This window comes from Cuculus canorus, chromosome 11 (genome assembly GCF_017976375.1).
Source record: "Cuculus canorus isolate bCucCan1 chromosome 11, bCucCan1.pri, whole genome shotgun sequence".
In the NCBI taxonomy this organism is placed as follows: Eukaryota; Metazoa; Chordata; class Aves; order Cuculiformes; family Cuculidae; genus Cuculus; species Cuculus canorus.
In genome coordinates, this window is record NC_071411.1 from 16,869,593 (window position 1) to 16,892,993 (window position 23,401).

Sequence of the window (23,401 nt, forward strand, 5' to 3'; positions counted from 1 at the left end):
ATAAAATACTGATGGATGCATGGGAGTTATTGTGTAGGTTACTAATTATTTAGCAATTACTTCTGCATTTGAATTGTGGGCTCTCACAGGGACCCCAAGGGAAGACTGTTTTGAGCAGAACCACAGCTTCTCGATTTTATTCCCATTTCTTCCCCAGCTGCTTAGTGGCCCTGGGCAAATCAGGTAACTGTGCTGTACTTCAGGTTACTGGCCTGGAGAATAGTAAAACAACACTTCTCTCTCTCTTCATTAATATTTCAGGAGATATCCTGTGCCTGCAGTTATCTCCTGTTGCAGATAGGAAGGAGAGAGCAGACGTGATGGTATTTCGGAGGGCTGTGCCAAATGTAACAGTGGAGATGGGCGCTGTGCAGAGGTGCATGGGAATATCAGCATGGTGGCTGCATTTTGAATGGGGATGGCTGTGTCGCCGGGGTCTGGCGAGGCTGTATTAATGAATGCCTGCCCGGCACTTAGTGATCCTCAAAAGAAAAAGTGCTGCACTTTATAACATATGAAGGGTTATTACATTATAGAGTATTATTGTCAAGGCATCATCTTTCATTCTCGGGACAAGCGTTATGCGATTGCCAAGAGAAGTAATAAGTAATCTGCATTAGTCTCATGACCAAGATATAATGGGGTGACTTGCTAACATTTTTAAAGTGTATAAAACTCGCTACTGTAGACAGGGTCTCTGATTGTTGTACTTAATGAGTGTAATAAATTAACTTAATAGTGCAGTTAGATTTTCAGCTGAAGTGAAGAGGTGTATTCAGCAACATGCTTCAAATCAAGATGCCTTTAGCCTAATTTATCTGATGTGCTGGCTCTCCTTGGGTTTCTCTGCAGCCGCCCCGCTTCCCCAGATGCTGTAGCGAAATGGCTGGGTTTCCTGCACTGCTCCTCTGGTGGCTTCACAGCCTGTTGGTCTCTCCAGTGTGGTACAACCTTGGCATGAACGCTGTGCCTGTGGCATACAGAACATGACAGAAAGATCGGGTCGAGTAAGGGTGGCAAACGCCAGGGATGCCCATGCCGTGGAACAACACGTTCCACTTAATAAGATAAGATCCGCTTATTAATGTCTTCATACTACAGATCGACTCAATAAATCATAATGGCTCCTTTAGAGCCATTACAGTGTATCGTGGTGAATACCCACTTATTAACATCTGTGCGCTGCAGCAAAGTTCCTATTCTATCTTTGGCTTTTATACTTTGCTCTCTTTATTATTATTATTATTTTTTAAATCACTAGTGAAAAAGAACTTCCTGCGTACGTGCAGGACTATCAGTGTTCAGCATGAGTGCTGCTGTACTGAAGTGTCATTTGATAACAATGCATCGTTCTACAAACAGCTGAAGTAGGAGCTGAGTAACTCTCTCTAAAAGCAAATATTCAAATATCTGATAGGATTTTAGAGTGGCTTTGAATTTCCTGTGGACTTTCTGATTGGCTTCTCTCGTGCACTTTGAATAAGAAGTTTTTCAATGTGAGCCCTGTCTGAAATTGTTCATTAGCAGTCCTGCTTTTCATTGTCTCTTGGTGTATCTTAAAACACAAACCTCGAGGGAAGAGGTTATCCCCAAACACCTCTGGCAACAAAAAGGATATGGTGAGTTGGTTGTTCTTTTCCTAAGTTTGATTTCAGGTTATTTTAAGGCATTATTTATTCTCTAACCGCAGTCTGATGTGTCGAAGGCTGTTGTTCATAATCCGTTGATAGATTGCATCCGGGCACATTTGGCATTGTTTCTTGGTGCTGGATGTGCTCAGGATTCTCTCTGGCATTGCCTGCTCCTCGCTGGTGTTGCCCAGCTCCCTTTGGAGCCGGGCAGCCCTTCTGCTCTGGAAGCCATGGCATTTTGCTGCAGCTGCAGAGCTGGCCCCGCGCCGCAAGCTGCTGTCCATGCACCCACTGCCTTCTGGAGATGGAAGGTGTTAATGGGACACATCCTGCTGGTGGGAGGATGTATATAGGTATTGAAGTATTTGCACATTACAGTGGCGTAACACGGCATTTTCTTGATTCCTGCAGCCTTGTGCTAGGCAGGGTGTGTTCCAGCTGCTTCTTCTATGTTCTCCATCTTAGCATTGCACAGGCAATTGCTCATTTGTGTTCCCGGTTAATTTTTTTAAAGTATTTGCATGTGGATGTAACAATTGCTGTAATACAGTTGGGCTCCGGAAACACCCTGAGCTTCCACAGCCATCTTATGCCCCATGCTACACTACTTATGCGTTACTTTAAGCATCTTTGCTTTGTTTGGGCTTGTTAGAAATTTTTCCATGCATAAAATGTGCTTGGACGTAGCTGTACATGAGCGTTAGCAAGAGCATGTGGCAGTACCTAGTGATATCTAAACACGGGAAAAATCCGAATAAATGAGACTGATTTGATCTGTAGGTGACTTTCTGCTATGCTGTCTTTGCCTATAAGGATCCTAATTGGAGTCTATGTTAAATTTCAGACATAAATTGAAATGCATATTTATTGCAAAATTTTGACTAATTTGACAAGAAATTGAGACAGATCTTTCGGTTAACCTCACCATTAATAACTGCAAAAATTGCCAGAGAATCTACTATTTTAAGCAAATTGGATTTGCATACATTGCAGGTTAATTTATCTGAGATCTCTTTCTCTGCCTATGTTTTGCTTCCGTTCCAGATGCTGTATCTGCAGCCGCCTCCCGGTTGCCTGGATACACTGAATTTCCTCAGGGCAATTGCTAATCAATGTGCAGTCGCAGCTAGGTGAATCCCACAGACAGCAGCCAGATCTGTCATCTAAATGTAGAAATCTGTAGCAGAATGTGGTTTGGGAAGAGAACAGACAAAACACTGTAGCAGGAGCTCAGCTCCAGGAATCGATTCATCCTGTGCTAATCAAACACAAGCATTCTTGCTGGATTAGATAAGCAGAGGCACTTCTGCTAAAATTAAGGGTCAATTGTTTCGGTTCTTTTACAGCGCAGAGAAGAAGGGCTGCATCTCAGAAAATAAGACAATTACATTAATAATTACATTCGAAGTCTCTGTGTCAAGAGCTTGCTTCATTTTGCTCCTTATCTCCAAGTCTCTTTCCCAAAATACCCATTTGCATCAATACGGGAGGCTATGAGCTGCTTTTTAAAAACACAAGCTGTTAATGGAGTCCTTGTTAACGCAGAGTGATAGCTTTGAAGATCAGATGCTCTTCTCCTGGACGCAGAGTCCTCTGTGCTACACGGGGGCTTTTGAGTTGCTTGGGTTTGTTTTATAATGGCAAAATTATGCCTCGCAGTGGGCGTCAGTAAATTCAGAACTGTGAGAGCTCTGCTCGTTGCTTTCCTGAGAGGCAAATACATTGCTGGTCCCAGACCTAAATCTCTTCACACCAGAAAAGCAAGGCAAATTCTCCTCCCCTGAGGAAGACAATAGCTACAGCAAAGCCATCACCTGCAGATTAAAGTGACTGAAATATGCGATTAGGGACCAGAAACTTCAACTGATGTTGTACCATTAGGATTAATGCTGATGCTCATGCTTGACCCTGCACACAGCTCCTCTGCCTTCTTTCTTCTTTCAGTGTCAGCTCTGTGGCCCCATCCCACACCAGCAGCCTCCGTGGTCTCATATTCCCTCTCAGCAAGGTTAAACGCCTGCTTTCCAATCTTTTTTCACCTTCGCCCCTTTCAGATTGCATTCTTGTAGTTCTTTAGAAATGTGCATTTCTACCCATTCCAGAAACAGCATCTTGGGTGGATGAAATCCTTTCAATTCTAATTGAATGGTGGTTGTCAAGTGGTTTTAGGGATTAGACTTGTAGTTATTTTACTCAAGGGTAGCTAATTGGTGTATTTTTGTGAATTATATTTCAAATTCCAGGTCACGTGAAAAACAATAATCTTATCTGTGAATTTACAGCCCATCAGGGGAATATTAAATAAGAATGGGTTTTAGTTTGAAATAAAATAAGTTTTCCATTACTAGTAGATTCCTAAAGTGTCAAAAGAAAGTTCTCTTGGCTGACAGCATTGCTTTAATTTGTGAGCTGCAGGATGGGGTAGAAGCTGCTGCAGACTGCTTTCATTGATTATGATCACTGCTTGAATTGGCAGAGGAAGAAGTGTTATGATGTTGAGAACTTGTCTTATTGTTGTGATTAGCCGTTACCAAGGTCTAATTACTGTGCATGGTGCTAAAATGTGTAAGCTGCTGACAATCGGAGATAAGGAGATGAAAAGAAATCAACTCATTCCAAAGAGCTATTCTGGTTTTTTTCATTGTTGTTGTTAATTTTGTGCGCTCTCCTGAGTGGTGCTTTAGAGTGCATGGATTAAGTCATGGTTTTGGCTATAAAAGCTGCCATCAGACTTGGTTGTGGTTAAATAAGCATTAGGCACCAAGGGACTGAGTAAAAAAAGGGTTCGTGAAAGGTGATGACAAGGAATTCAGTTAATGGTATGAGCATCTGCTGATTGAATGCATTATTATTAGCTATTAATTTGGTTGCTGTAGGCAGGATCCAAATGTGATTGAGAAGAGGGTAAAGCTTAGGGGACCCATTCCCATAGGAATCAGGCATGGGAAAGTGCCATTTCTGCCGTGTTGGCTGCTTCAGAACTAACATTTCCGCAGACAAATACAGGTTTTTCTTTTCTCTTTATCAAGAAATCTCCTTCCCACAGGAGAGAGGCAGCTCTGTTCCAGCTTTGGGACATCTCGCTGGGGACGCAGTCCTTGGAAGTCCTACAGAGCTTCACCTGAGCTGAGAGGGAGCTCAGCACCCCGAGGAGTCCTGCCATAGCCACTGTGCTGACTTCAGAAAATGTTTTGGGATCCTCGGGGATGACAGATGCTTGTGTATGCACATGTAACGTGCTGTTAATAATTAGAGCTGATTGGATATTCAGTACAAATTACACTGGCTATGAAGTTAGCCCCTTCTTTAGTCTTACAAGTGGTGCACAAAACACTGTTAAAGCATATTTTTAAATGTATGTTTTTTCATAAACATTGACAGATTTAATTCGAACTAATAATGTCGAGTCTGAGTGTTTTAAAACTCATGCTGGGCTGTTCACTTGCAGTTATTAATGGTGCACGTTTGGATTTCTGAGTCACAGGGTAAATATTTTCTCTTGTGAATTTCCAGGATTAAACATAAGTTTTGATGATCATTTAAAGTCCCAGTCCTTTGTTAATGGTGTGTCTCCCCCCACGCCCAGGCCCACGTGCCATATCTTCAAAAAGAAGTGCTTAGAGAAGAGCAATAGGTGTTACTGCAGGAAACATCAGGGAAAGAGAGTATTTCCATTTTCCCTCATTCTCCGTGTCCCCGGAACCTGGGTCAGAGCTTCCTTTTGCATTTATTCATCATGAGCTGTGTTGTTTGCCAAACCTGTTGTCCTTCTGTGAATCTGAAGGAAGAGCTGTGATTTTTTTGGGTATTAACTCAGGCTGAATCTGCCTCCTGTGGAGGAAAAGGAAAAGTTCAGCGCCAATGGCTGCATTTCTCATGTTCTGCAAAACCAAACCTAACAGATGCACAGCCTTACTCAGTTTCAAATTCATATTTGCTCTTTGTATATGTTCATAGGTACTTGTAGGGATCCTCTGAGACAGCACACTTGTGTTGGTAGAAAATAATAATTCACTAATAGTAGTACCAACAACCGTGGCTGGTTTGAAAAGTGACTAACGATTTCTGTGTAAGCAAATCTGAAATGCTTTAGAGAAGCCTGTTTTTCTGTTGAGGAACAGCTCTCCATGGGCTGTTAGGAACTCCAGCTTATTTCTAGAGGAGCTGAAAAGGAACAAAGCTCAAAGATATAATCATGTATTTCTCTGTAATTGAAGGAGGGATGGTAAAATCTGTGCTACATTCTTGTCCAAGAGAAATAAGAACCCACAGTAGCAACATCAATATATCCCCTTCATTCACTTTGTTTCATCCATCCTGAAAAGGTTTAACCCTTTAAAATGGAGCTGAAGTAAATGTCACACAAAATAGTGATCTGCAGTGCCATAGATGAAAGCTGCTCTCGCATATACGGCACACATGTGGCACTCCGCTTAGCAGTTAACATCCCTAGGAAACACATATTTTGTCTGGAAAACCAAAAAAAAAACCCCAAAACAACCAACCCACTCCCCACCCTCCAACAAACCCCAAAGTACCAGCATTCTATGGGCGAAATGCTGGATAGGATGGGAGCAGGATCTATTATGCTTTTTTTCTGCCCACCTACCTTTGTGGTTTTTGTTTGCACTCTCTCTCTCCCCATTCCTTCTCTTTTTATATAAAATAGTTCTGCAGTATGTAGAGCATAAGAATCATTTCTCTAGCAGAGACTGCAACCTGCTTAAGGAGCCTCCATCCCCATTAGAGGCTCTTTCCAGAAGAAGTAATTTCCTTCTCCCTATAAATTATGCATCAATGTACATTTAAGATTCTGAAATGATGAACAGAAGATGAAAGAGCTGAGGAGTGTTGCTGCTCCTATGGAGCTGAATCTACGACGTTGTATACAGGCTCAAACACACCTTGTTAAGACAAACCTGCACATGTTGCTGTCCTAGTACTCTGGCAGTAAAAGCGTGGAGATAGGAGCTCCTCTGACTTTCTCCTGGTGTCCCTTGCTCCTGATGTGTCTGGAGAGCTTCCAGACTCACAGGTTGAGGTCTGCAAGCGCTGGGGTGTGCATGATCCCTGTGCTTTTACCTTACAGATGACAACCCCCACAGTGGTGTTGGGGTTGTAAGGGATTTGAACGCTTTAACAGGAAAGGCAAGTCAGTCAGCTAAAGATGAGTTGAGATGAACAACTGGTACTTAGACACTGAAATGAGGATGTCATTGTAAACCTCAAGCATGTGATGGCTGAGCAGTATGAAATGTCTTGGGTGAGTGGAATGACTGCATGCAGCGGTGGGGCAGGTCGTGCAGAGCTGCGTGGCTGACTTTAAACTCAGTGTCGTAGCTCAGCGTATGAATGTTGTCGTTTGCTTCCGCACCAATAATACATGTGCATATGTATAAAAATGAAAGAAAAAACTTTTTTAGCACAGGTGAGGTTTTAAAGTGCTTTTGCTCTGTCTGCTTCTGGCGTGTTGTTGCCGGTGTTACTGGGGTGATAAAGGGGCATGTACACTTTCTGGGGAATGGATATTAAATATGTAATGTTGTAATTATGTTTTGCAAAGTTGAAAAATTCTTTTAGGTTATCTGTAGCCAATGGAGAACAATGAAGAATGCAATCAAATGTACGTGATATTTTAGAGAAGAGTTTTGTGCTGCTGCCGCAATTGAAGCTATGTGTGTGCAGCCCGACATGGTCCTATACAAAGCTGTAAGGGAGAGCATCCCTTATATTTTGTCATGCCAGAGCGTGTGATTATTATTAAGTTCACCCTTGCAATTTGAAGGTGGCAAATGAAAATTAATGGTAATTTTTGAAATAGAAAATTGGAGGAGTTTCGTGTAAAACTTGTAGATCACAGATTGTTGTATAAAAGGTAAAAAATGCACCTTGTGATAGGCCTGAATTCCTATAACGCCCAGTGCTGCGGGAACACATTCCAGACCTGAGGTTCCTGTAGAGCGTTTTAGAGCAGGTCAGGCACTACTGTGGTGTTTAAGGTGAAGTGAAACAGGAACAGTGAAATACCTCTGTGCAGTTCTGGCATCAATGAACCCGCGCTTATTCTGTATTTCTTCCGTGGTCACTTACAACAACAGTGAAGCATCTCAGGCACTTTGCCCTGTGCATCACGTCTGGAGATGGATGCCAAGAGCTATGCTTTTGCATAAGTGTGGGCGCGCCTTTGTCCCTTCAAGTTTCACTTTAAGGTCTGCTTGTTCACTTCTACCCAAGTTGACCCAACTGCTGAGTTTCCTCTTTGAAGGAAGCAGTGCCACGTGGTACCTTTCCTTTTCTCTCTTTTGACAAATTTTCTTTTAGAGAGAGAATAGTTTTTGCTTTTTAAACGCAACATCCACCCTAAAAGAACCTGTGTATTAAAGCAGGCCATTGAGCCTTTCATCACTTATCTGGGTGATGGCAGTCATGAATTTTTTATTTTCTGCAGGGTTTACTCCAAATCTGCCACAGCATTGTGTGGGTGCACACATGTAAAAAGGCTGCTAATTGAAATTCAGATGTAACGAGATGAAGTTTTGCTATTCACCATGACTGCCTTTTGTTTTAGCCCTTGTACGCTCAGTGCACCTAAACAATGCAACCATTGCCTCTCCTTTTAGATTCAACAAAAATAACTTAAAAGGCAAGAAATATTTCTGTGTCTGCACTAGAGATGAAATGTGCCCCTCCAAAATGAGAATGGTGTGTGTTATTTATTTATTTACTTGTGTACTTCTAGGGAGAGACAGAGTTTTTAATGGAACAGGAAAAAAAAAAAGAAAATAAAATAGAAATCTTGCTGCTATAAACTGCTCTCTTCTGAGGATGCAAATGTGTTTCTGTTGCCTAGGTAACTATTATGGAACGCCCAAGCCTCCCAGCCAGCCCCTCAGTGGGAAAGTGACTTCCACCGATGCTTTGCAAAACCTGCAGTCTGGCTCCAAGCAGTCAACTCCAAAGCGAACCAAGTCTTACAATGATATGCAAAATGCTGGCATAGTGCATACAGAGAATGAGGAAGAGGATGATGTACCTGAAATGAGCAGTAGCTTCACAGGTAAAATGAAAATATCGCAGTCCATCAGTTGCAATACTGGGGAAGGTTTTGGGAAGGGGAATTTCTTGTCTTTTTTTTTTTTTTAATGGGTTTGCTGTAAAAGTGTCAATCCCAGACAGAACTGGCCAACAACGCTGGGGTGGCAGGTGTCTGGGTGTGGACAAACACAGGCACGGTTTTGTCTTTTAAAAAGGCCTTGTGGGACTGAGCTTGATGAGAAAAAAATGGGGAAAAGCTTAAATCCATTAGTTGCAGAAAGTTCAAGGAAGAGTTGAGCTATGGTTGACAGTTCTGTTCATCATGAACAGTATGAAATGGCTCAATTAGGATCAATTAGGATCTTCCTTCCAATATGTGTTGCTGTCCCTTCCCCTTCCTTACATCTGGAGATACCCATCACATACAATTACTAGATCCTCTTCTCCAAGGTATCTTCCAGCAAACCAAGGGCTGCTTGCTGCAGGAGTGAGATCTGAAGCATGGATGCAAACTCTGTATTTTTATGAAGGCTTTGTGTCCTGAACAGAGATCTCAATCCCACCATGGATGCCTTTAAGCGTTGGCTGGAAGATCACTGGAAATTTTTGCAATCTAAAGTCAGGTGCTCTGCAGGCTGATTCAGAGCAGAATACTGTTGAAGGTCAGTTGGGTTTCCATAGAAATGTACTGGAAGTTTGTGAAGCTCCGAGGGGCAAGAGCTCTTCCCCGTGTCTACAGTCCTGGTTTTTGTCAGCGCTTAGAGCATTACTTCCTCAGCTCGGATTCAAACACTAGATTCATCTTCCTAGTTCTCTTTGAGGTAGCTGCTTAGCCAGCAGCATTATCCACAGCTTCAGACCTTTCAGAGCCACAGCCACTTGCTGCGAGTGCTCACAGTCACTGGCGCTTGGTCTCTTGTCCTCTGGTCACTTCCTACCACCATGACAATTTCCCTTCTCAGCCTCTGATAAGTCATAGGAGCTGTCATGCCAGTTCCTACCTGCCAAAGTCTTGGCTCTAACATCCGTATGGAGCTTTAAAAGGATTTAGGTTGAGATTTAATTTTGACACTCTGCGGGTCAAGCTGTCAAATGGCTTTGAGGGTTGCACTCTGTTGCATCTTTCTAACCCAGATCGCTCCTGGCTGGCCTAATCCAGTGCAGGCTGGAGTTTCTGTCACTGCTTACCAGCTCCTTTGCAAAATTTTGTACTTAAGGGCAGTTTCTCACCTGTTGTGACATGGCAGCAACCTCAGCCCTTTTCTCAAGATCTGATTTTGGGAGGAAGGTGTGGAAGATGCTGTTTGGCTTCCTATCTCAGTTTAGTGCCTGCACCATTTCTCTTCCTTGTTTTTCTTCACAAGATGAAATACTGGAAGGTGCAGCTCATTTATTTCAATGTTATCACACCCTAGCCCCTTGCCCCATTAAATGGGCACAGAATCAAGAAAAGAATTATTTCTTGTGTAGCAAAATGATTCCTTATGCTTATTTCACATTTAAGCGTGCCAGCCATATTAAAATGCTCCTGCTTTCTTAGGAGGCTTCTTGATGACTTGTGTTTTCCAGACTTTGGCATGTTTACACTTGCAGTCTTAAGCTGGCGATGATTCATTCATGCTTCTTTATCTTGTCAGCTTCTACCTAAAAATATCAAATTCCAGGAAGGCTAGAAAGCAGGCAGCTTAAGGATACTGGTGCAGTCTGGATCTTTCTCTTCCCTCTTCTCCCAGTTTGTTGTTTTCAGCATCTTGCCTTTTGGTAAAAGCAGTACACAGACTACAATTAGCGCAGGAGGTGCAGTTAATGCCTTTCCCGCAAAACCCAGGGCTGTGGGCTGTGAACTGAGGATGTCACTGGTCTCTGGTCTAGAGAGTGCAGGCAAAGTCTTGGCTGTGAAGCCCTCTCAGTCCTGCTGCTTGGGGACTTGGCATAGCATGGCACTGATTTCTCTTTAACCGTGTTTGTTGCCCACCGCGTATACTGGAGACTGGTGGTCTCGGGAGGTTTGGAAGCGCTGTCATCAATTTTCAACAGCTTCAAGAACCAAACAGAGGAAATCCCTTTGGTACACTCAGGGGTAATTTTAGAACTTGTTTGTTGTTGCCAAGACCTCTCTGTGAAGGAATTAGGGACACAGACCTTGTTTGTGGAGAGCATTTGCTTTGGTTAGGGATGGTGGGAAGGAGCAGTAGTGTTTCATGGATACAGCTCAAAACTGCATGGACATAAGCAGCGGAAATGTTTCCTTAGAGGCAGAAGGGCCAGATACATCATAAAATAGTCCTGAGTGACTTTGACTTGAAGGGTACAGTGATGAGCCGTGGAATAAACCTCCTCTGACAGCTAGAACAGGCACTGGTGAGCAGCAACACGTGGACATACGGTATGGTGGTGGCATTCATTTAATTTCTAATATAAAAAAATGTACTGCACTAAAGCTCTTCACCATTAGCCTGTTGACTTTGAGCTCCCGGCTACCTTCTGCACTTGTACAAATCTCCCCTTTAGATCATTCTTCAGACAGGAAATTTTATTCTCCTAATCCCTGTCCCACAATCGGCACTGCAGGAGTAAACCTGTAAGCCTGCTCAGAAGCTTGTTGAACTCAAGTGCACCAGTGAGCCCTGGCCTCAGACAGGTTGGAAGCCTCTGGTAGCTCGGCAGGGCCTATTAGAGGGAGCACAGTAGCTGATCACAGCTTCTGGTGTGTGCTGGCGAGGGTCTGCCTGGCAGAGTGTGTGGGCAAAGCAGGCTCTTCCCTGCTGGCAAAAAGACTGCAGAGTCTCTGTCCTCGGTTCATCTGTTGCTGTGGCTTGGAAACTAAAAAACAAGGAAAGGAAAACTGTGAGGATAAACCTAGGGTGGCAAATGGGAGGAGAAAAAGACTGATTTTCAATTTTATTTGTTCTTGTTTATTCTACAGCAGAGTCTGGTGACCAAGACGAGCATAATACGCATATCGTAAGAGAGACAGCCCCACCGTCCGCGATTGATAGCCACACCAACGTTCCCACCACGGAACCATCTCAGAACCTCCCTCAATACCTACCTCCTTCTGCTGAGGATAACCTAGGTCCTCTGCCGGAAAACTGGGAGATGGCCTACACCGAGAATGGAGAAGTCTATTTTATAGAGTAAAGCACATTCTTTTCATTCTAATTCCATCTCTACCCCTCTCTCTCTCTCTGGGCATAAGTAAACCTCCATGGATGCATTTTGTGTGTGTGTGTGTATTAAATATTTAGTGTGTTCAGTTATGTTGTAGGCTATAAGTTCTTTACTGCTTGTGAAAGGGTTTTGCATTTCCTGATTGGATTAACATCCAAATTACTCCTGAGTTCAAAGGCAGGAGGAATTGCTCATTTTATGAGGGTAGTTACAAAAGCAACAGACACTTATAAAATATAGGCCATTTTTTTTCACCGGTGGAATGAAAGCTCCTAATTGAAAGGGCTGAGACTTCATTTCTGGAGCCTGCCTCTGTGCATAATGCAGCAGAGAGAATTCCTCCGGTCATGTGCTCAGGCAGCGGCAGAGCCAGGGAATGGACTTTGTGTGTTGTCCTCTTGTCAGAGCAAATGGGCCAAGTGTGTTAACATGCTCCAGTGGATTGCAGAAGGCATAGCTCAGCGCAGAGCAGGCACAGTAAGTTTGGAAAAGCAAGAAGTGCCTTATGCTCTGCAGTCGTTGCCTAGGAGCTGAGTGCTGTCAGCAGTTTTATGATGATATTGATTTTTTCATGCCGTAAATAATAGTCTCTAATTATACTTGTCTAGATTTATTGAGATAGGAGTAACTTGTAAAATGGGACCTGGTAGCGAAAGAAATTTCTTGCACAGAGTTTAACTACATGTTAAAATTCAATTAGCTTTTGAAACAAGCCCTTAGCTGCCCAAGTAGAGGAAGTAGGTGAGGAATTCATTTTGTATTTGATGGTCTCTTTAGTGTGGTCTTGGAAACTGGGATCCTCTGTTCACCAGACACCAGCAGCCAGCAAGTACAGAAACCCCCCTCTGCTGATGCCCATTCTGGTACTCTGGGAACTGTGCCTGGCTTGGGGCAGTAAGGGGAGCAGTCCTGCTCCTTCATCAGCAGGGGATTGGGACAGAGACAAAGAAAGGTTCATCAGAGCAGGTTTTCCCTTGGCTGCAATGTCAGGGCAATACATAAGAGCAGAGTGCCGGAAGACTGGAGGAGCTGGAACAACTGAGAGCACCACAGCAACTCTTCAGCAGCTGGGAGAGGGCTGCTGTAAAAAGCCATTTTCCAGGGTGCTCTCAATTACCTGAAGAGGCTCTGCCAACCCCTGATGTAAGCTAAAGTCTAGAAGGCACAATGCTAATTCTCATCTGCTGCTTATCAGATGAAACTGAACTGTCCTATTTATCCTGACTATGGTGGTTTGCGCCTCATTATATCCTCAGGGAGCCTCATTCTTTGCTGCACTTTCTGGTTTTAATGTATATAATACAGCCTGAGTAATAGCCCATCCTGCCTGCCATTTTCCTCCCTGGAAGAGGACACATGATGAGCACTAAATGCTGCCCAAGCCGCCAGTTGCTCTGTTTGGTTCCCCACCTGGGCCCGTGCTGTCCTTCCTTACAGCTTCTTCAGCAAAAGCTTCTGCTGCTGCCACCAGTTTCCCCAAAACCCATCCAAACAGCTGCTACACTCTCTGTGTGCGTGTGTCCTCTTAGCAATGCAGGACTGTAGCACCTTAAATGATTTGATAGACCTTTCACAAGACAATCAGAGAAGTGGTGAGAAAATGTAGCGTGCTGTATGACTATCTGACACAGAAATCGGGCAGCACACCAACTGCTTCTTTCCCCACAGTGCAGATTGGCCATTTTGAGGATACGCGCACAGAGGGGCTAATTTTATGCAAGAACGTGTTAGTGTGGACGCAGCGCTGAATTACTGCAGTTCTATTAATTCTGAGGACACCCTGAGCCTAGAAACAATTTAGTTTGATTTATATCAAATTAAGAGAGCAAGCTAATAAGCTGTGTGGACCCGTGCTGGCTCAGATGTCTGTACCGTCATCTACAGCGCTTTGGGTTATCAAGGCAGGATGCTGAAAGGAACAGTATGGGAACATCAGCTGGTTGCACAGAACCAGCACAGGTCCAGTGGGACCAAAGCTGCGTGTCAGAGAATTGATCCTGATGGTTTGTAGCTGAAGCAATTTGGCTCTTGAGATACGTTTCTCTGCTGCTTTAATTGGGATTTTCATTACCCGAAGTATCCCAGTCCCTCGTTACCCTGTGTGTGGATCTGTGCATTTTACGGGTCTAACACAATTCTGTCCCTCTGAGCGTATGATCTGAACGGTGTTCAGCTAAATTTTCTGTGCCTCAGCAAACCATGCTGTTGGGAGCCTTTGGTGCGTCAGACAAAGTTGCAAGATATATGCAAATATTTCCTTTCTCTCCTCCCACTGCCCTCTTTCCCAGCCAGACTACAGACTCGTATTTATAAATTGGCAGAACCCCTCTGCTTTATTGCTGTTAATTTGCCTGACTTGCTGAATTTCTGCCATTCAGTCTTCTTGTTGGCGATTAATTGCTCCAAAGCATACAAAAGGATTAAATGCAGTTGTTCATCCTGCCTTGTGAGGGCTGGATAGCAGGATGTAGAAAACAAGGACTTTTTATTTATGTACTGCGATCCTAGGAGCAGGGCAGTCCCCTTGTCTTGCAATAAAATACAAGCGTGCTGGTCAGTTGTTAGTTCCTCGGAGATCATAGCCCTCATTACAACATTTCCAGCTTCATGAGGCTGTTGTGAGGCTAAGGTTAAGTTTGTAAACCTCTCTGAGACCTGGAAGGAGAAGTAAATAGCATTACTACGGTATTGAAACTTTAAACTGTTAAGCGGTGTTAAAGGCTAAGCTAGATAAACGATACCCCAGAGACTGGAGGGAGGGCTGTCTTTGCAGGTTATGTCTACAATGACATCAGGTTGTAGAAGAGACATTATTTTATAAGACTGTCTCTGTATGCAGATGAAATTATGGGAGAAAATAATTTCTAGAAAATGTATTTTAAGCCTGTTTATTATGCAGCCATCACCGCTGGGACTGGCATCGCAATACTATCAGGGGACTTGCAGAAAGGAAGAGTTGAAAGTAAAGCTCTTCAACTTCCATCAAAGGCTTTTCACAGAACGTTTTTGTGTAATTAAAAAGTTTTCACTGGAAGTGTTGGTTTTGACTAACGCTTGGGTCAAATCTAGGCAAATGTCAAAAGTCTTCTGCAGGAACAGAGGTCACTGCATGGTTTAGGGAGGAACTGTCTTTTTGTCAGGAGGCAAAAGACTCAGAAGCAGCTCCTGGAATTAAGAAACAAACCACCACAGACAAAACTTCGGAAATTAATGTTAGGTTTATAGTAGGACTCGATGATCTTAAAGGTCTTTTCCAACCTAAATTCTTCTGTGATTCTGTAATATTGCAGCTTTCACATGCATCTTTCCACTCAGGAATGCTGATTTGTGATTTTTTCACTTTCTATCTTTGTGTTTTCAATGCCAAGATTCTTGTGATTTGGTAGACTGGTTTGCAAAATGTCAAGTTGTAGTGCCATTTCTTCTGAAGCAAAAGTATGCCTTCAGGTCTGTTGAATAATAAAGAGGATATATACTTTTATGTCACTGATACTTCAGTTCAGCTTTATTAACAAAGGTCATATTTCCATTTTTGGTTTCCAGCCATAACACAAAAACAACGTCTTGGCTAGATCCACGGTGCCTGAACAAACAGCAGAAGCCTCTAGAAGAATGTGAAGATGATGGTAAGAGACTGAAAATAGTGAAATAATAATGTGTTTGGTCCATTTCTAGGTGGCTTTCTTCCTTTACTTTCCCCCTTTCTGATAACCTATGTTCAGAAATACTTAAAAAAAGGTTTGTTTGTAAGTGTATAGACACAGTGTCCATTCTGTTGTTGTAGAATCACTGTCTGTGTATCTAAGATAGCCATTGAGGTGGCAGATCATTTAATAAAAATCAGAGGTCCTAGAAATAAAAGGCCTCTTGTTTTTGCAAAGGTATTTGCATAGTCACTGATGCTGAATAAGACTCAAAGCTTACTAACAAGTTTGCTCCTTGGATCGCTGTGTAGGAGGAAAGCAACTGAGTCTCTGCGTGCTCCATTGTGTTGCACTTCAAGCACCTGCTTTACATGAATTGAAAGAGTTGTATTATTATTTCCTTGTTTGAGCAGAAATAACTCAATTACTTCACTTCTACTGTTAAATTCTGGCAGTTCACTTAGTGTTATGATTGCTGAAAACAAAGTCCGCTTGAAAGCGCGGATTTTAGCCACTGAAATTTTTCACTGATGTAATTTTGTATTCCTTGAGATGTTGGAAATGCAAGCCACTGTCCAACTTAGAGCAGCCACAGGCAGGACTGCTAAAGGACGTTCTTTCCCTGCATCCCTTAGGAGATGCTAGAAGAAAAAGTGAATCATGATGAAAATAACTTAAAAGTTGGGGAAGACCAGTCTGGAAATTTTGGTCTACTGACCAGGAAAGGTGATTTTTTCTGATGTATTATTTTGGCTAGCACAACGCTATCATGGTAGGCATATCTTAAAAATGGAAGGGTTTACTTTGTTAGTGTTGGTGCTGTCACTGTAAAATTAGTTTTTGTAACAAGATTAGCCTCCCACTGGTGTGAGTCAGCTCAATAAGAACTATGATTTTATTTTGGAAAAGAGTCAACTAAATCCATTTTTACTGGTAGGTTCAAACTTGGCCTCCGCTGTCTTTGCACATGCCGTTTTTCAGCCTCTGCTTCCTTTCACTCGTGGGATTTGCAGGCTGTGAGAATCTGCCTGTGCAACCTTCACTCCTGTGATGAAACAGGTCACCAGCTCCCAAGTGATCAATTGCAACATAGCCCCGAACCACAAGGATGTGCAAAGCCGGGGCAAAAACTGCGTGTACTGAGCTGACATCCCTAGCAACTGAAGTCGTCTGTCAAGGAGTGAGTGGAGGGAGCTGAATTAACGAAGGCCTTGCTCTGCACCTAAAAATGGATATGTCAGTGGGTAATCAGAACTGGAACAAAATTAAACAGCGTATGCAGGCAAAGCTCCCTCCTCCTTGCAGTTAAGCATTACTGGCAATTTAAAGGGGGGGTTGCTAAGTCTCAGCATAAGCTTTTCTCTTTCAGAAGGTAGTTTTCCCTGAAGTACAGCTTCTGTCCTGGCTCTCTCTACCAGCAAAAGTCTCACTGCATCAATAGCTCTGATGATGCCAATAAGCAGCAAGTACTGCTGTGTGTCAGTGTGCCTCGTGCTGTGATTTGAGCCAGGGCATGGAGCAGCCCTAGGATGGGTCAGCAGTGGGTGACTAAGGTCTTCTGTTCAATGGTTTTAGTCTCCTCACAGAAGAAAAGTCTTTCTCTTGTCCTCTTAGCAATTAAAAAAACAAACATCGGAACAATTTATTTTATTTGGATTAGAAACTTACCGCTAGTACTTTTATATTCAAATAGGTTAATTTTTGCAGAGTAGTGGCATTTTTGTTTATCAGGTCCTTAAAATCAGCTAATTTCATCTTCCACCACACCCTTTCATTTCATCCACCAAGTTGCTCATTATTGAACATTATTTTTAGCATTCAGTAGTTAAACCAGTTGCTTCATAGGCACAGCAGTGCTCTGCACTGTTTTGCTTGACTGCTCTGATCTCGCTTTGCACGTAAGAATAATTAAATCTCAGGAAACACTGTGAATACAAAAAAGAGCGAAGGTTATTTTTACTGCATCATAGTAGCTGGACGTTTTTGGCAAGGGTTGCTGTTGAGTGTATTTCCACTGAAGTCAGTGGGACTCCTCCTCTGTCTTGTTTGTTGCGTGTATGTGTGTGTGCTCAGGTTTTCAGGCTAAATCCCATCCTGTTTGTGGTTTTTATAAATATCAGATGTTGTTTCAGACTTGTTTGGGTGCAGTTGCCTTGTGTTCTTTCTTCATGAGGATTTGTGTTCTTTCTTCTTAAGGATATATGTCCCTAACACGTTTGTGGTTATTTGAAGTTGTATAGGGCTATCAAAGGGAATTGCAATTCATATTTCACACTAATGGTCCTAAACAACTGCTTTGGTAGAACAGTGGTAATTTAGGTGTCCAAACTTTCAAAAGCAATGCTGTGACACTACATCTGTTTGCTTCTGTTGTTCATTTACATGGCTCATGCTTCACTGTATTAGGTCCAAGATTGTTTTTACCAGCTTTGTTCTGTTTTTGTCATCATCCTTCACATTCAGACTGCATTATTATTATTTATAGGCTAGCAATACTTTAATCATCTTTATCACTGTTACCTTATGAATATGGAGCAGATAATGATAAATGGAGCAAAAGTGAATATTGATGGCTTTGTGTGTTTGGAAAATTATCTTTTTGTCCCGGGTGCCCCACTAAAACTGGTGCATTCCTGTGCGTGCCTCACCAGTGCATCTGGACTTTAGCGTGGACCGTTGCCTCCAGTTAAGCAAGGCGCTTTGCTTCATGTCTGTCTTAAATCATCTCAGTAGTCGCAGTGAAGTCAATTGGACCTTGTATGCACATAAATTTAGATACTTTCTTGTAAGCCTTGCTACATTAATTCTTATTTAGAGGCAAGGTTTTCCTCTCAGATTTCTTCTTTAGTATTCAGGTCTGGCCTTCTGATAGATCCATGTGTCTACAGAACGGATTGTGAAGGTCAGACCGTGCAGATCTGAGGGAGAAACTTCACCACAATGAGAACAACACAAATATATTACTTTACCATATCAAACTGTGGCATGCAAGTAGACAATTGATACAGGTATTTTGAGAATGCAAGAACCAGTTCTTTCATTATCTACATCAGATCCATCAATATTCCGAATGTTGAAGTGTGGTAAATGGAAAGCTTGGGCTCGGTCTGTAGAAAATTAGTGCCGGTTCTGCTATTTGCTGGAGGGAATTTCTTGCTTGGTGCTGGTATCTGAAATTTTCTTTTAATTTTTTCTGTCTCATTTACTGCTCTTCCCTTGGAGAAGAAGGGGTACACACGGAGGAACTGGACAGTGAACTAGGTAAATCATCCATCTCTCGTTTTGATGTTTGACTTCAACTGCACTGTTTTAAGCCTTTAATTACTTGCTTTCTTCTTCGTATCATTTTACATCTTTCAGTTTTTTTATTTCAACAAGCCTAGCTTATCAGCAAAACTTCCCTAGCACACAAAGCATTAATCTTCCCCTAGCTTCAGTTCTACAGTGTTTTTCTCACTGATTCAGAGTTTGAAGAAAGCTGGAGAGCCTTAATCTTGCAAAGTTTGTTTAAAGTTGCTTCCTCCTGGACTCTGCAGAAGTCAGGGTTTTTTTCATTGGCATCACTGGTTCCAGGAAAGAGCTTATAGATGCCAAAGTTGAAATCGAGTAGCTAACAATGGGGTTTTTTTGGGTTTTTTATTGGGGTCAAAGATCCCCCAGGCAAGAGAAGTAAAGTCCGATTTAGAACGTTTACATATTACATAGGTTGCTTCTTCTGAGCTTGTGAATGAAGCAGCTGAAAATTTTGCCTCAGTAGATGATTTTATAAACAGATGAGTTTCAATGGTGTGGTGCACTTTTATTTGCTGCATCTTTTTTTCTGAAGAATGCTGTCTTGATATCTAATCATTCTGTTTCTACTGATGGTGGAGGTAGTTGTTATTTCTGTTCAGTTATGCTCTAGTGCACTTGGAAAGCTGAAAGGCAAAAGAGGTTGCGTAGGATTTTATTTCCACCAGCTCTATTATTACTTTTAAAGAGGACTATATTTACAGTTTATAGTTCTGCATACGGGAGGATTGTATTAGCAGAGAATTAAACTGGTTTCTGTTATGACTTGCAAGTTAGTGTATTGTGTTTCCCTCTTCTGTGTGATTGATATGGCATCAGCATCCAGCAGCTATTGAGTGGACTTTTAACGCTACTCCAGCAACTGTTCTTCTGGATAATATGCCTGGGATAGGGGTGAAAGCCTCACTTCTTTTAGTGCAAGAATTTGAAATAAATAGCAATTTAACAAAGGATACAGTCACTTTAGTGGTACATTAGCATTATGCGCAGCTCATACAAATAATCGGCTGCAGACCAAGAAGCATCAGAAGTAGGTGGATGCATATCAATGACCTGCAAAGATTTCTCAAGAGGGTCTTCACAAAGAGTGACTCAAAATAAGAGAGAGGTTAAAAAACTCAGAGCAAACTCAGAAGCAATAATGAAATGGAGATGTTCCCTTCTTTCAGTCTGATATCAGGATTTAGTGCAAGAGTAGAAGAGCTGAAAAAATGGATGCAGGGAAATTCATTAATTGATAAGCCTGACCTTGGTTCTGCAGGCACTCGTATGCACACGTGTTTTGCTGGAACATCATGAGATGTTCCGTTTGTTTTAATGCAGATAAGCTTTATTGAGCTCATGGCCCATCAATATGCTGTTGAGATGCAAATATTGCAGCGTAAAGAAAGACATTTTCAGATAGCTTAGTTGGTTTCAGCAGCTTTAGGGAGGAAGCATGAGAACTTATGGCCTGTTCACTATCCGTACTCATGATTAGTATGAACTGATTGTTGCCAGATATTTAACTCCTTAATTGATTAACAGTTTCTTTTCTAAATATAAGAAAATAAAACCTCAAAGCATTTGCACAACTTGATTCCCAAGGAGGTGGGTTGGTTACGGAGTAATTCTTCACCTCTCTTTTTTAACAGAAGGTTTTACAAAAGTACGCAGAAATTTATTCGTTGGAGTAGAATTTGACATACGCTTGGGCAAATCTTCCTGGGCTCACAGAGAGAAGTAAGAGCCGAGTATTCTGAAATTGTCTCCAGGTCCTTTATAGTGATGTAAAGGTGCAACTAAAATCCCTGGTGACTGAAGAAGTTCTTTTTTAGGAATCCATCCATACTTTCTCTGGGATCAAAAGAGCATCTGAGTAGGAGTAAAGAGCATCTAAAGAAGAGCCTCTCAGTAGGAATCCATGTATTTATTCCAGGCTTGAAAGTGTAAAATTGGGTATTTGTCGACTAAATTCACCTGTTGACAAATGCTCTGAGACTGCAGTGCCGCATGGATGCTCCAAAATAAAAACCATAGTGCTCACTCAGATTCCTAGTGATGCAGAATGGTTTGGGAAATCTTATATTTGTGATAAAATCTGATGCTCTGGGTCGTCTCCGGTTTGGCAGGAGAGGTAGAGAAGGAAGATAAATAATTTAAAGAAGTGCAGTGTGACTACAGAGAATATTGCCTTTTGCTTTAGAGAAATTTCAGAGGCTTTTGAAAGTTGGAAAGAGCCTCTGCATAATCAACAAGTAATGTGTTGAAAGCTACAGGTTTGTGTATTGTTACTTCTGAAAAAATAGGAATGTGTTCCTAAAATGGAAAGCTGCAGAGACAGAAAACTGGAAAAATTTTGGCGCAACACCATTTTTAGGGCTAGGAGAGTGCTGGTTTTCTGACTTTCCATGAAAATTCTTTAAAATAAAACAAACCCCAAAATTTAATACCAAAACTTTTTTTGTGAACAAAAGAAAAGCAAAACATTGTTATTTGAGCTTTAAAAATAAATTAAAAAAACCAACCACCTAGTAGTCCAAAATAGGTACAAGATATTTAGCTTGAAAAATTGTCAAAATCTCATTTTAAGGCATTTGTGCATTACTTCTCCCTTTCCACATTCTTTTTCCCCCCTTTCACCCCAGCTTGCTCTCTTTACTGTTCCATTTCACCATAGTGCAAAGAATTACATGGCTGCCACAACTTGCAATTGTCCTGATCGAATGCTAGGTCTTAATTTAATTGCACTGAAACTCTTTAAGCCAGTCCCACAGTGGTTTTACCATGTGGGACAGCTTTGCAAATCTGAGAGTTCCCTTTGCAAAAAGACTTTCAAGATTGGCCTCTAGCTTTCTTTTTCTCTCTTACACTTGCACCGTGTGAAGGAATATCTGTTTCTGAAGCACTTATTTCAGGTCGTTCTACAGATAAAATTGTGGAGTAATTTCATGCCCCAATGTTAGCACTGGCTTGCATTTAATGGCTTATGTCTCAAGGAATCCAAAGATGGTAAACTCAATAGGGATAAAATAATGATAAGAATGGAAAACTTACCTTATAATGGCACATAAGGGAGACGTGGAGCAAAACCCATGACAACGGGGTTCATCTGATCTCCAGCCAATTCTGAACACAAACATAAACTTGGAGCAATTAGTCCATGTGTTTGTGTACATTCTGTTAATCTCCAGTCTGGAGATATTCTTATCCTTATGACAACATAGCTCAAGTCTATATATGTAGAACTAGGTAGTTGCACTTAATCTAATTAATGGGCCATTGTTGATTGTATTGGCTCAGCAATTGATGTCAAGAATGAAAATACATCTTTGCATTTGATAAAAACCAAATGTAGACTATTTACTGTGTCTCGTCAATTTAGTGATAAATTTTGAGGAATTATTTTGCATAGGGTATTTAAACTTGTGTTATCTGACAATGGCTTTTAAAATGATTATTATTTCATTTAAACATATGTATACAGTCTGTGGGACAAGAACCACACTTGCACATTCCATTGCATTGTGGAACCTTCTTTCAAGTTGATTCACCATATTGCGTAACGACACCGCTCTGTATCGTTAATAGGATGATTATTTCAGTACCTACAGCCAAAAGGAACATTGTGCTTAAGCGAGTGGGACATGGATCAGGCCCCTAAGTAATACGTACTGCTTTAATAACCCTCTTTTGGATGCTTGAAGAGATTTTAATTTTTTAATTCATTCACTAATTATAGTTAAAGTTCTATATGCAGTCTAGAAAATCAACAGGAACAAAAGTGGGTACGTTTTCAAATGTTAATTTCATCTTCAGAACTGTTTTTTGTTAATTATTCTAATTACAAAAGGAAATCTCTGTTACATGTGTTTTTGACAATGTATGCAGTGAATACGTCTCTGTGTGCCATCCCCACTTCAGTGGGTTCCGTATGCCGGGCGTTTGCGTTAAATTCACTTTGTCCTATTTCAGGATGCACTTTTGCTTTGGACTCATGGCTGAGCAATGTGGTGTAAATCCCTAAGAAATGGGTCGAAAATCCTACTTTTATTGGCAGTGGTGACCAGAAATGGTTCAGCACTGGTGTGGGAGAGAAAAGGGGTCTCTCTGTTAACGTGCTACAATTGCTTGCCATAATCTCACCCCTTTTCATAGGCTGGTGTTAAAATGCCTGTGACCCATTGCCTGCATTGACTTCCACTGGATGCCTCCCTCCGAGGCCACTCTGCCCATGATGGTGAAGCTAGGAGGGTACTGGAGGCACTCCCAGATAGAAAATTTGTTGATCATTTGTTCATTCAATGCAAAAAGCAAATCTAAAATTGATTTTACGGGCATCTGCCCACAGGTTTGCTAACCCGGCACTGGTTGGACAATCTATGACGTTGGTGCCATGCTCTGCCAGCCTTTACAAGGAGGCTGTGGTTGTTCTGAGAAGTGTTTAAAGTGAAGTTCAAGCTACTGATGAGTTTTGTTTGCTGAGCAGGAGCAGCTCCTTGTCAGAATTAAAACTGCATTGGAGGATTCAGTAGTGCTTTTTCTATTTCCAGAGTTGCCTGCTGGTTGGGAGAAAATTGAGGATCCTGTATATGGTGTCTACTATGTAGAGTAAGTGCTGCTCTTCGGTTCGGGCTGTCGGGCAGAGGA

At 41.9% G+C, this 23,401-nt stretch overlaps 1 protein-coding gene across 27 annotated transcripts in view; it reads left to right on the forward strand.

Moving 5' to 3' along the window:
• MAGI1 (membrane associated guanylate kinase, WW and PDZ domain containing 1) overlaps window positions 1-23,401 on the forward strand; it is a 352,470-nt gene that overhangs the window by 265,186 nt on the left and 63,883 nt on the right. For 15 of the 27 annotated variants that reach the window (XM_054076267.1, XM_054076261.1, XM_054076251.1 and 12 more), the window contains 5 exons: window positions 8,482-8,688; window positions 11,593-11,803; window positions 15,381-15,463; window positions 18,704-18,742; window positions 23,305-23,362. In XM_054076267.1, the coding sequence (XP_053932242.1) occupies window positions 8,482-8,688; window positions 11,593-11,803; window positions 15,381-15,463; window positions 18,704-18,742; window positions 23,305-23,362 (598 nt within the window). The remainder of the gene's footprint in view (window positions 1-8,481; window positions 8,689-11,592; window positions 11,804-15,380; window positions 15,464-18,703; window positions 18,743-23,304; window positions 23,363-23,401) is intronic. The other 12 variants (XM_054076270.1, XM_054076265.1, XM_054076273.1 and 9 more) reach the window with 2 other exon arrangements.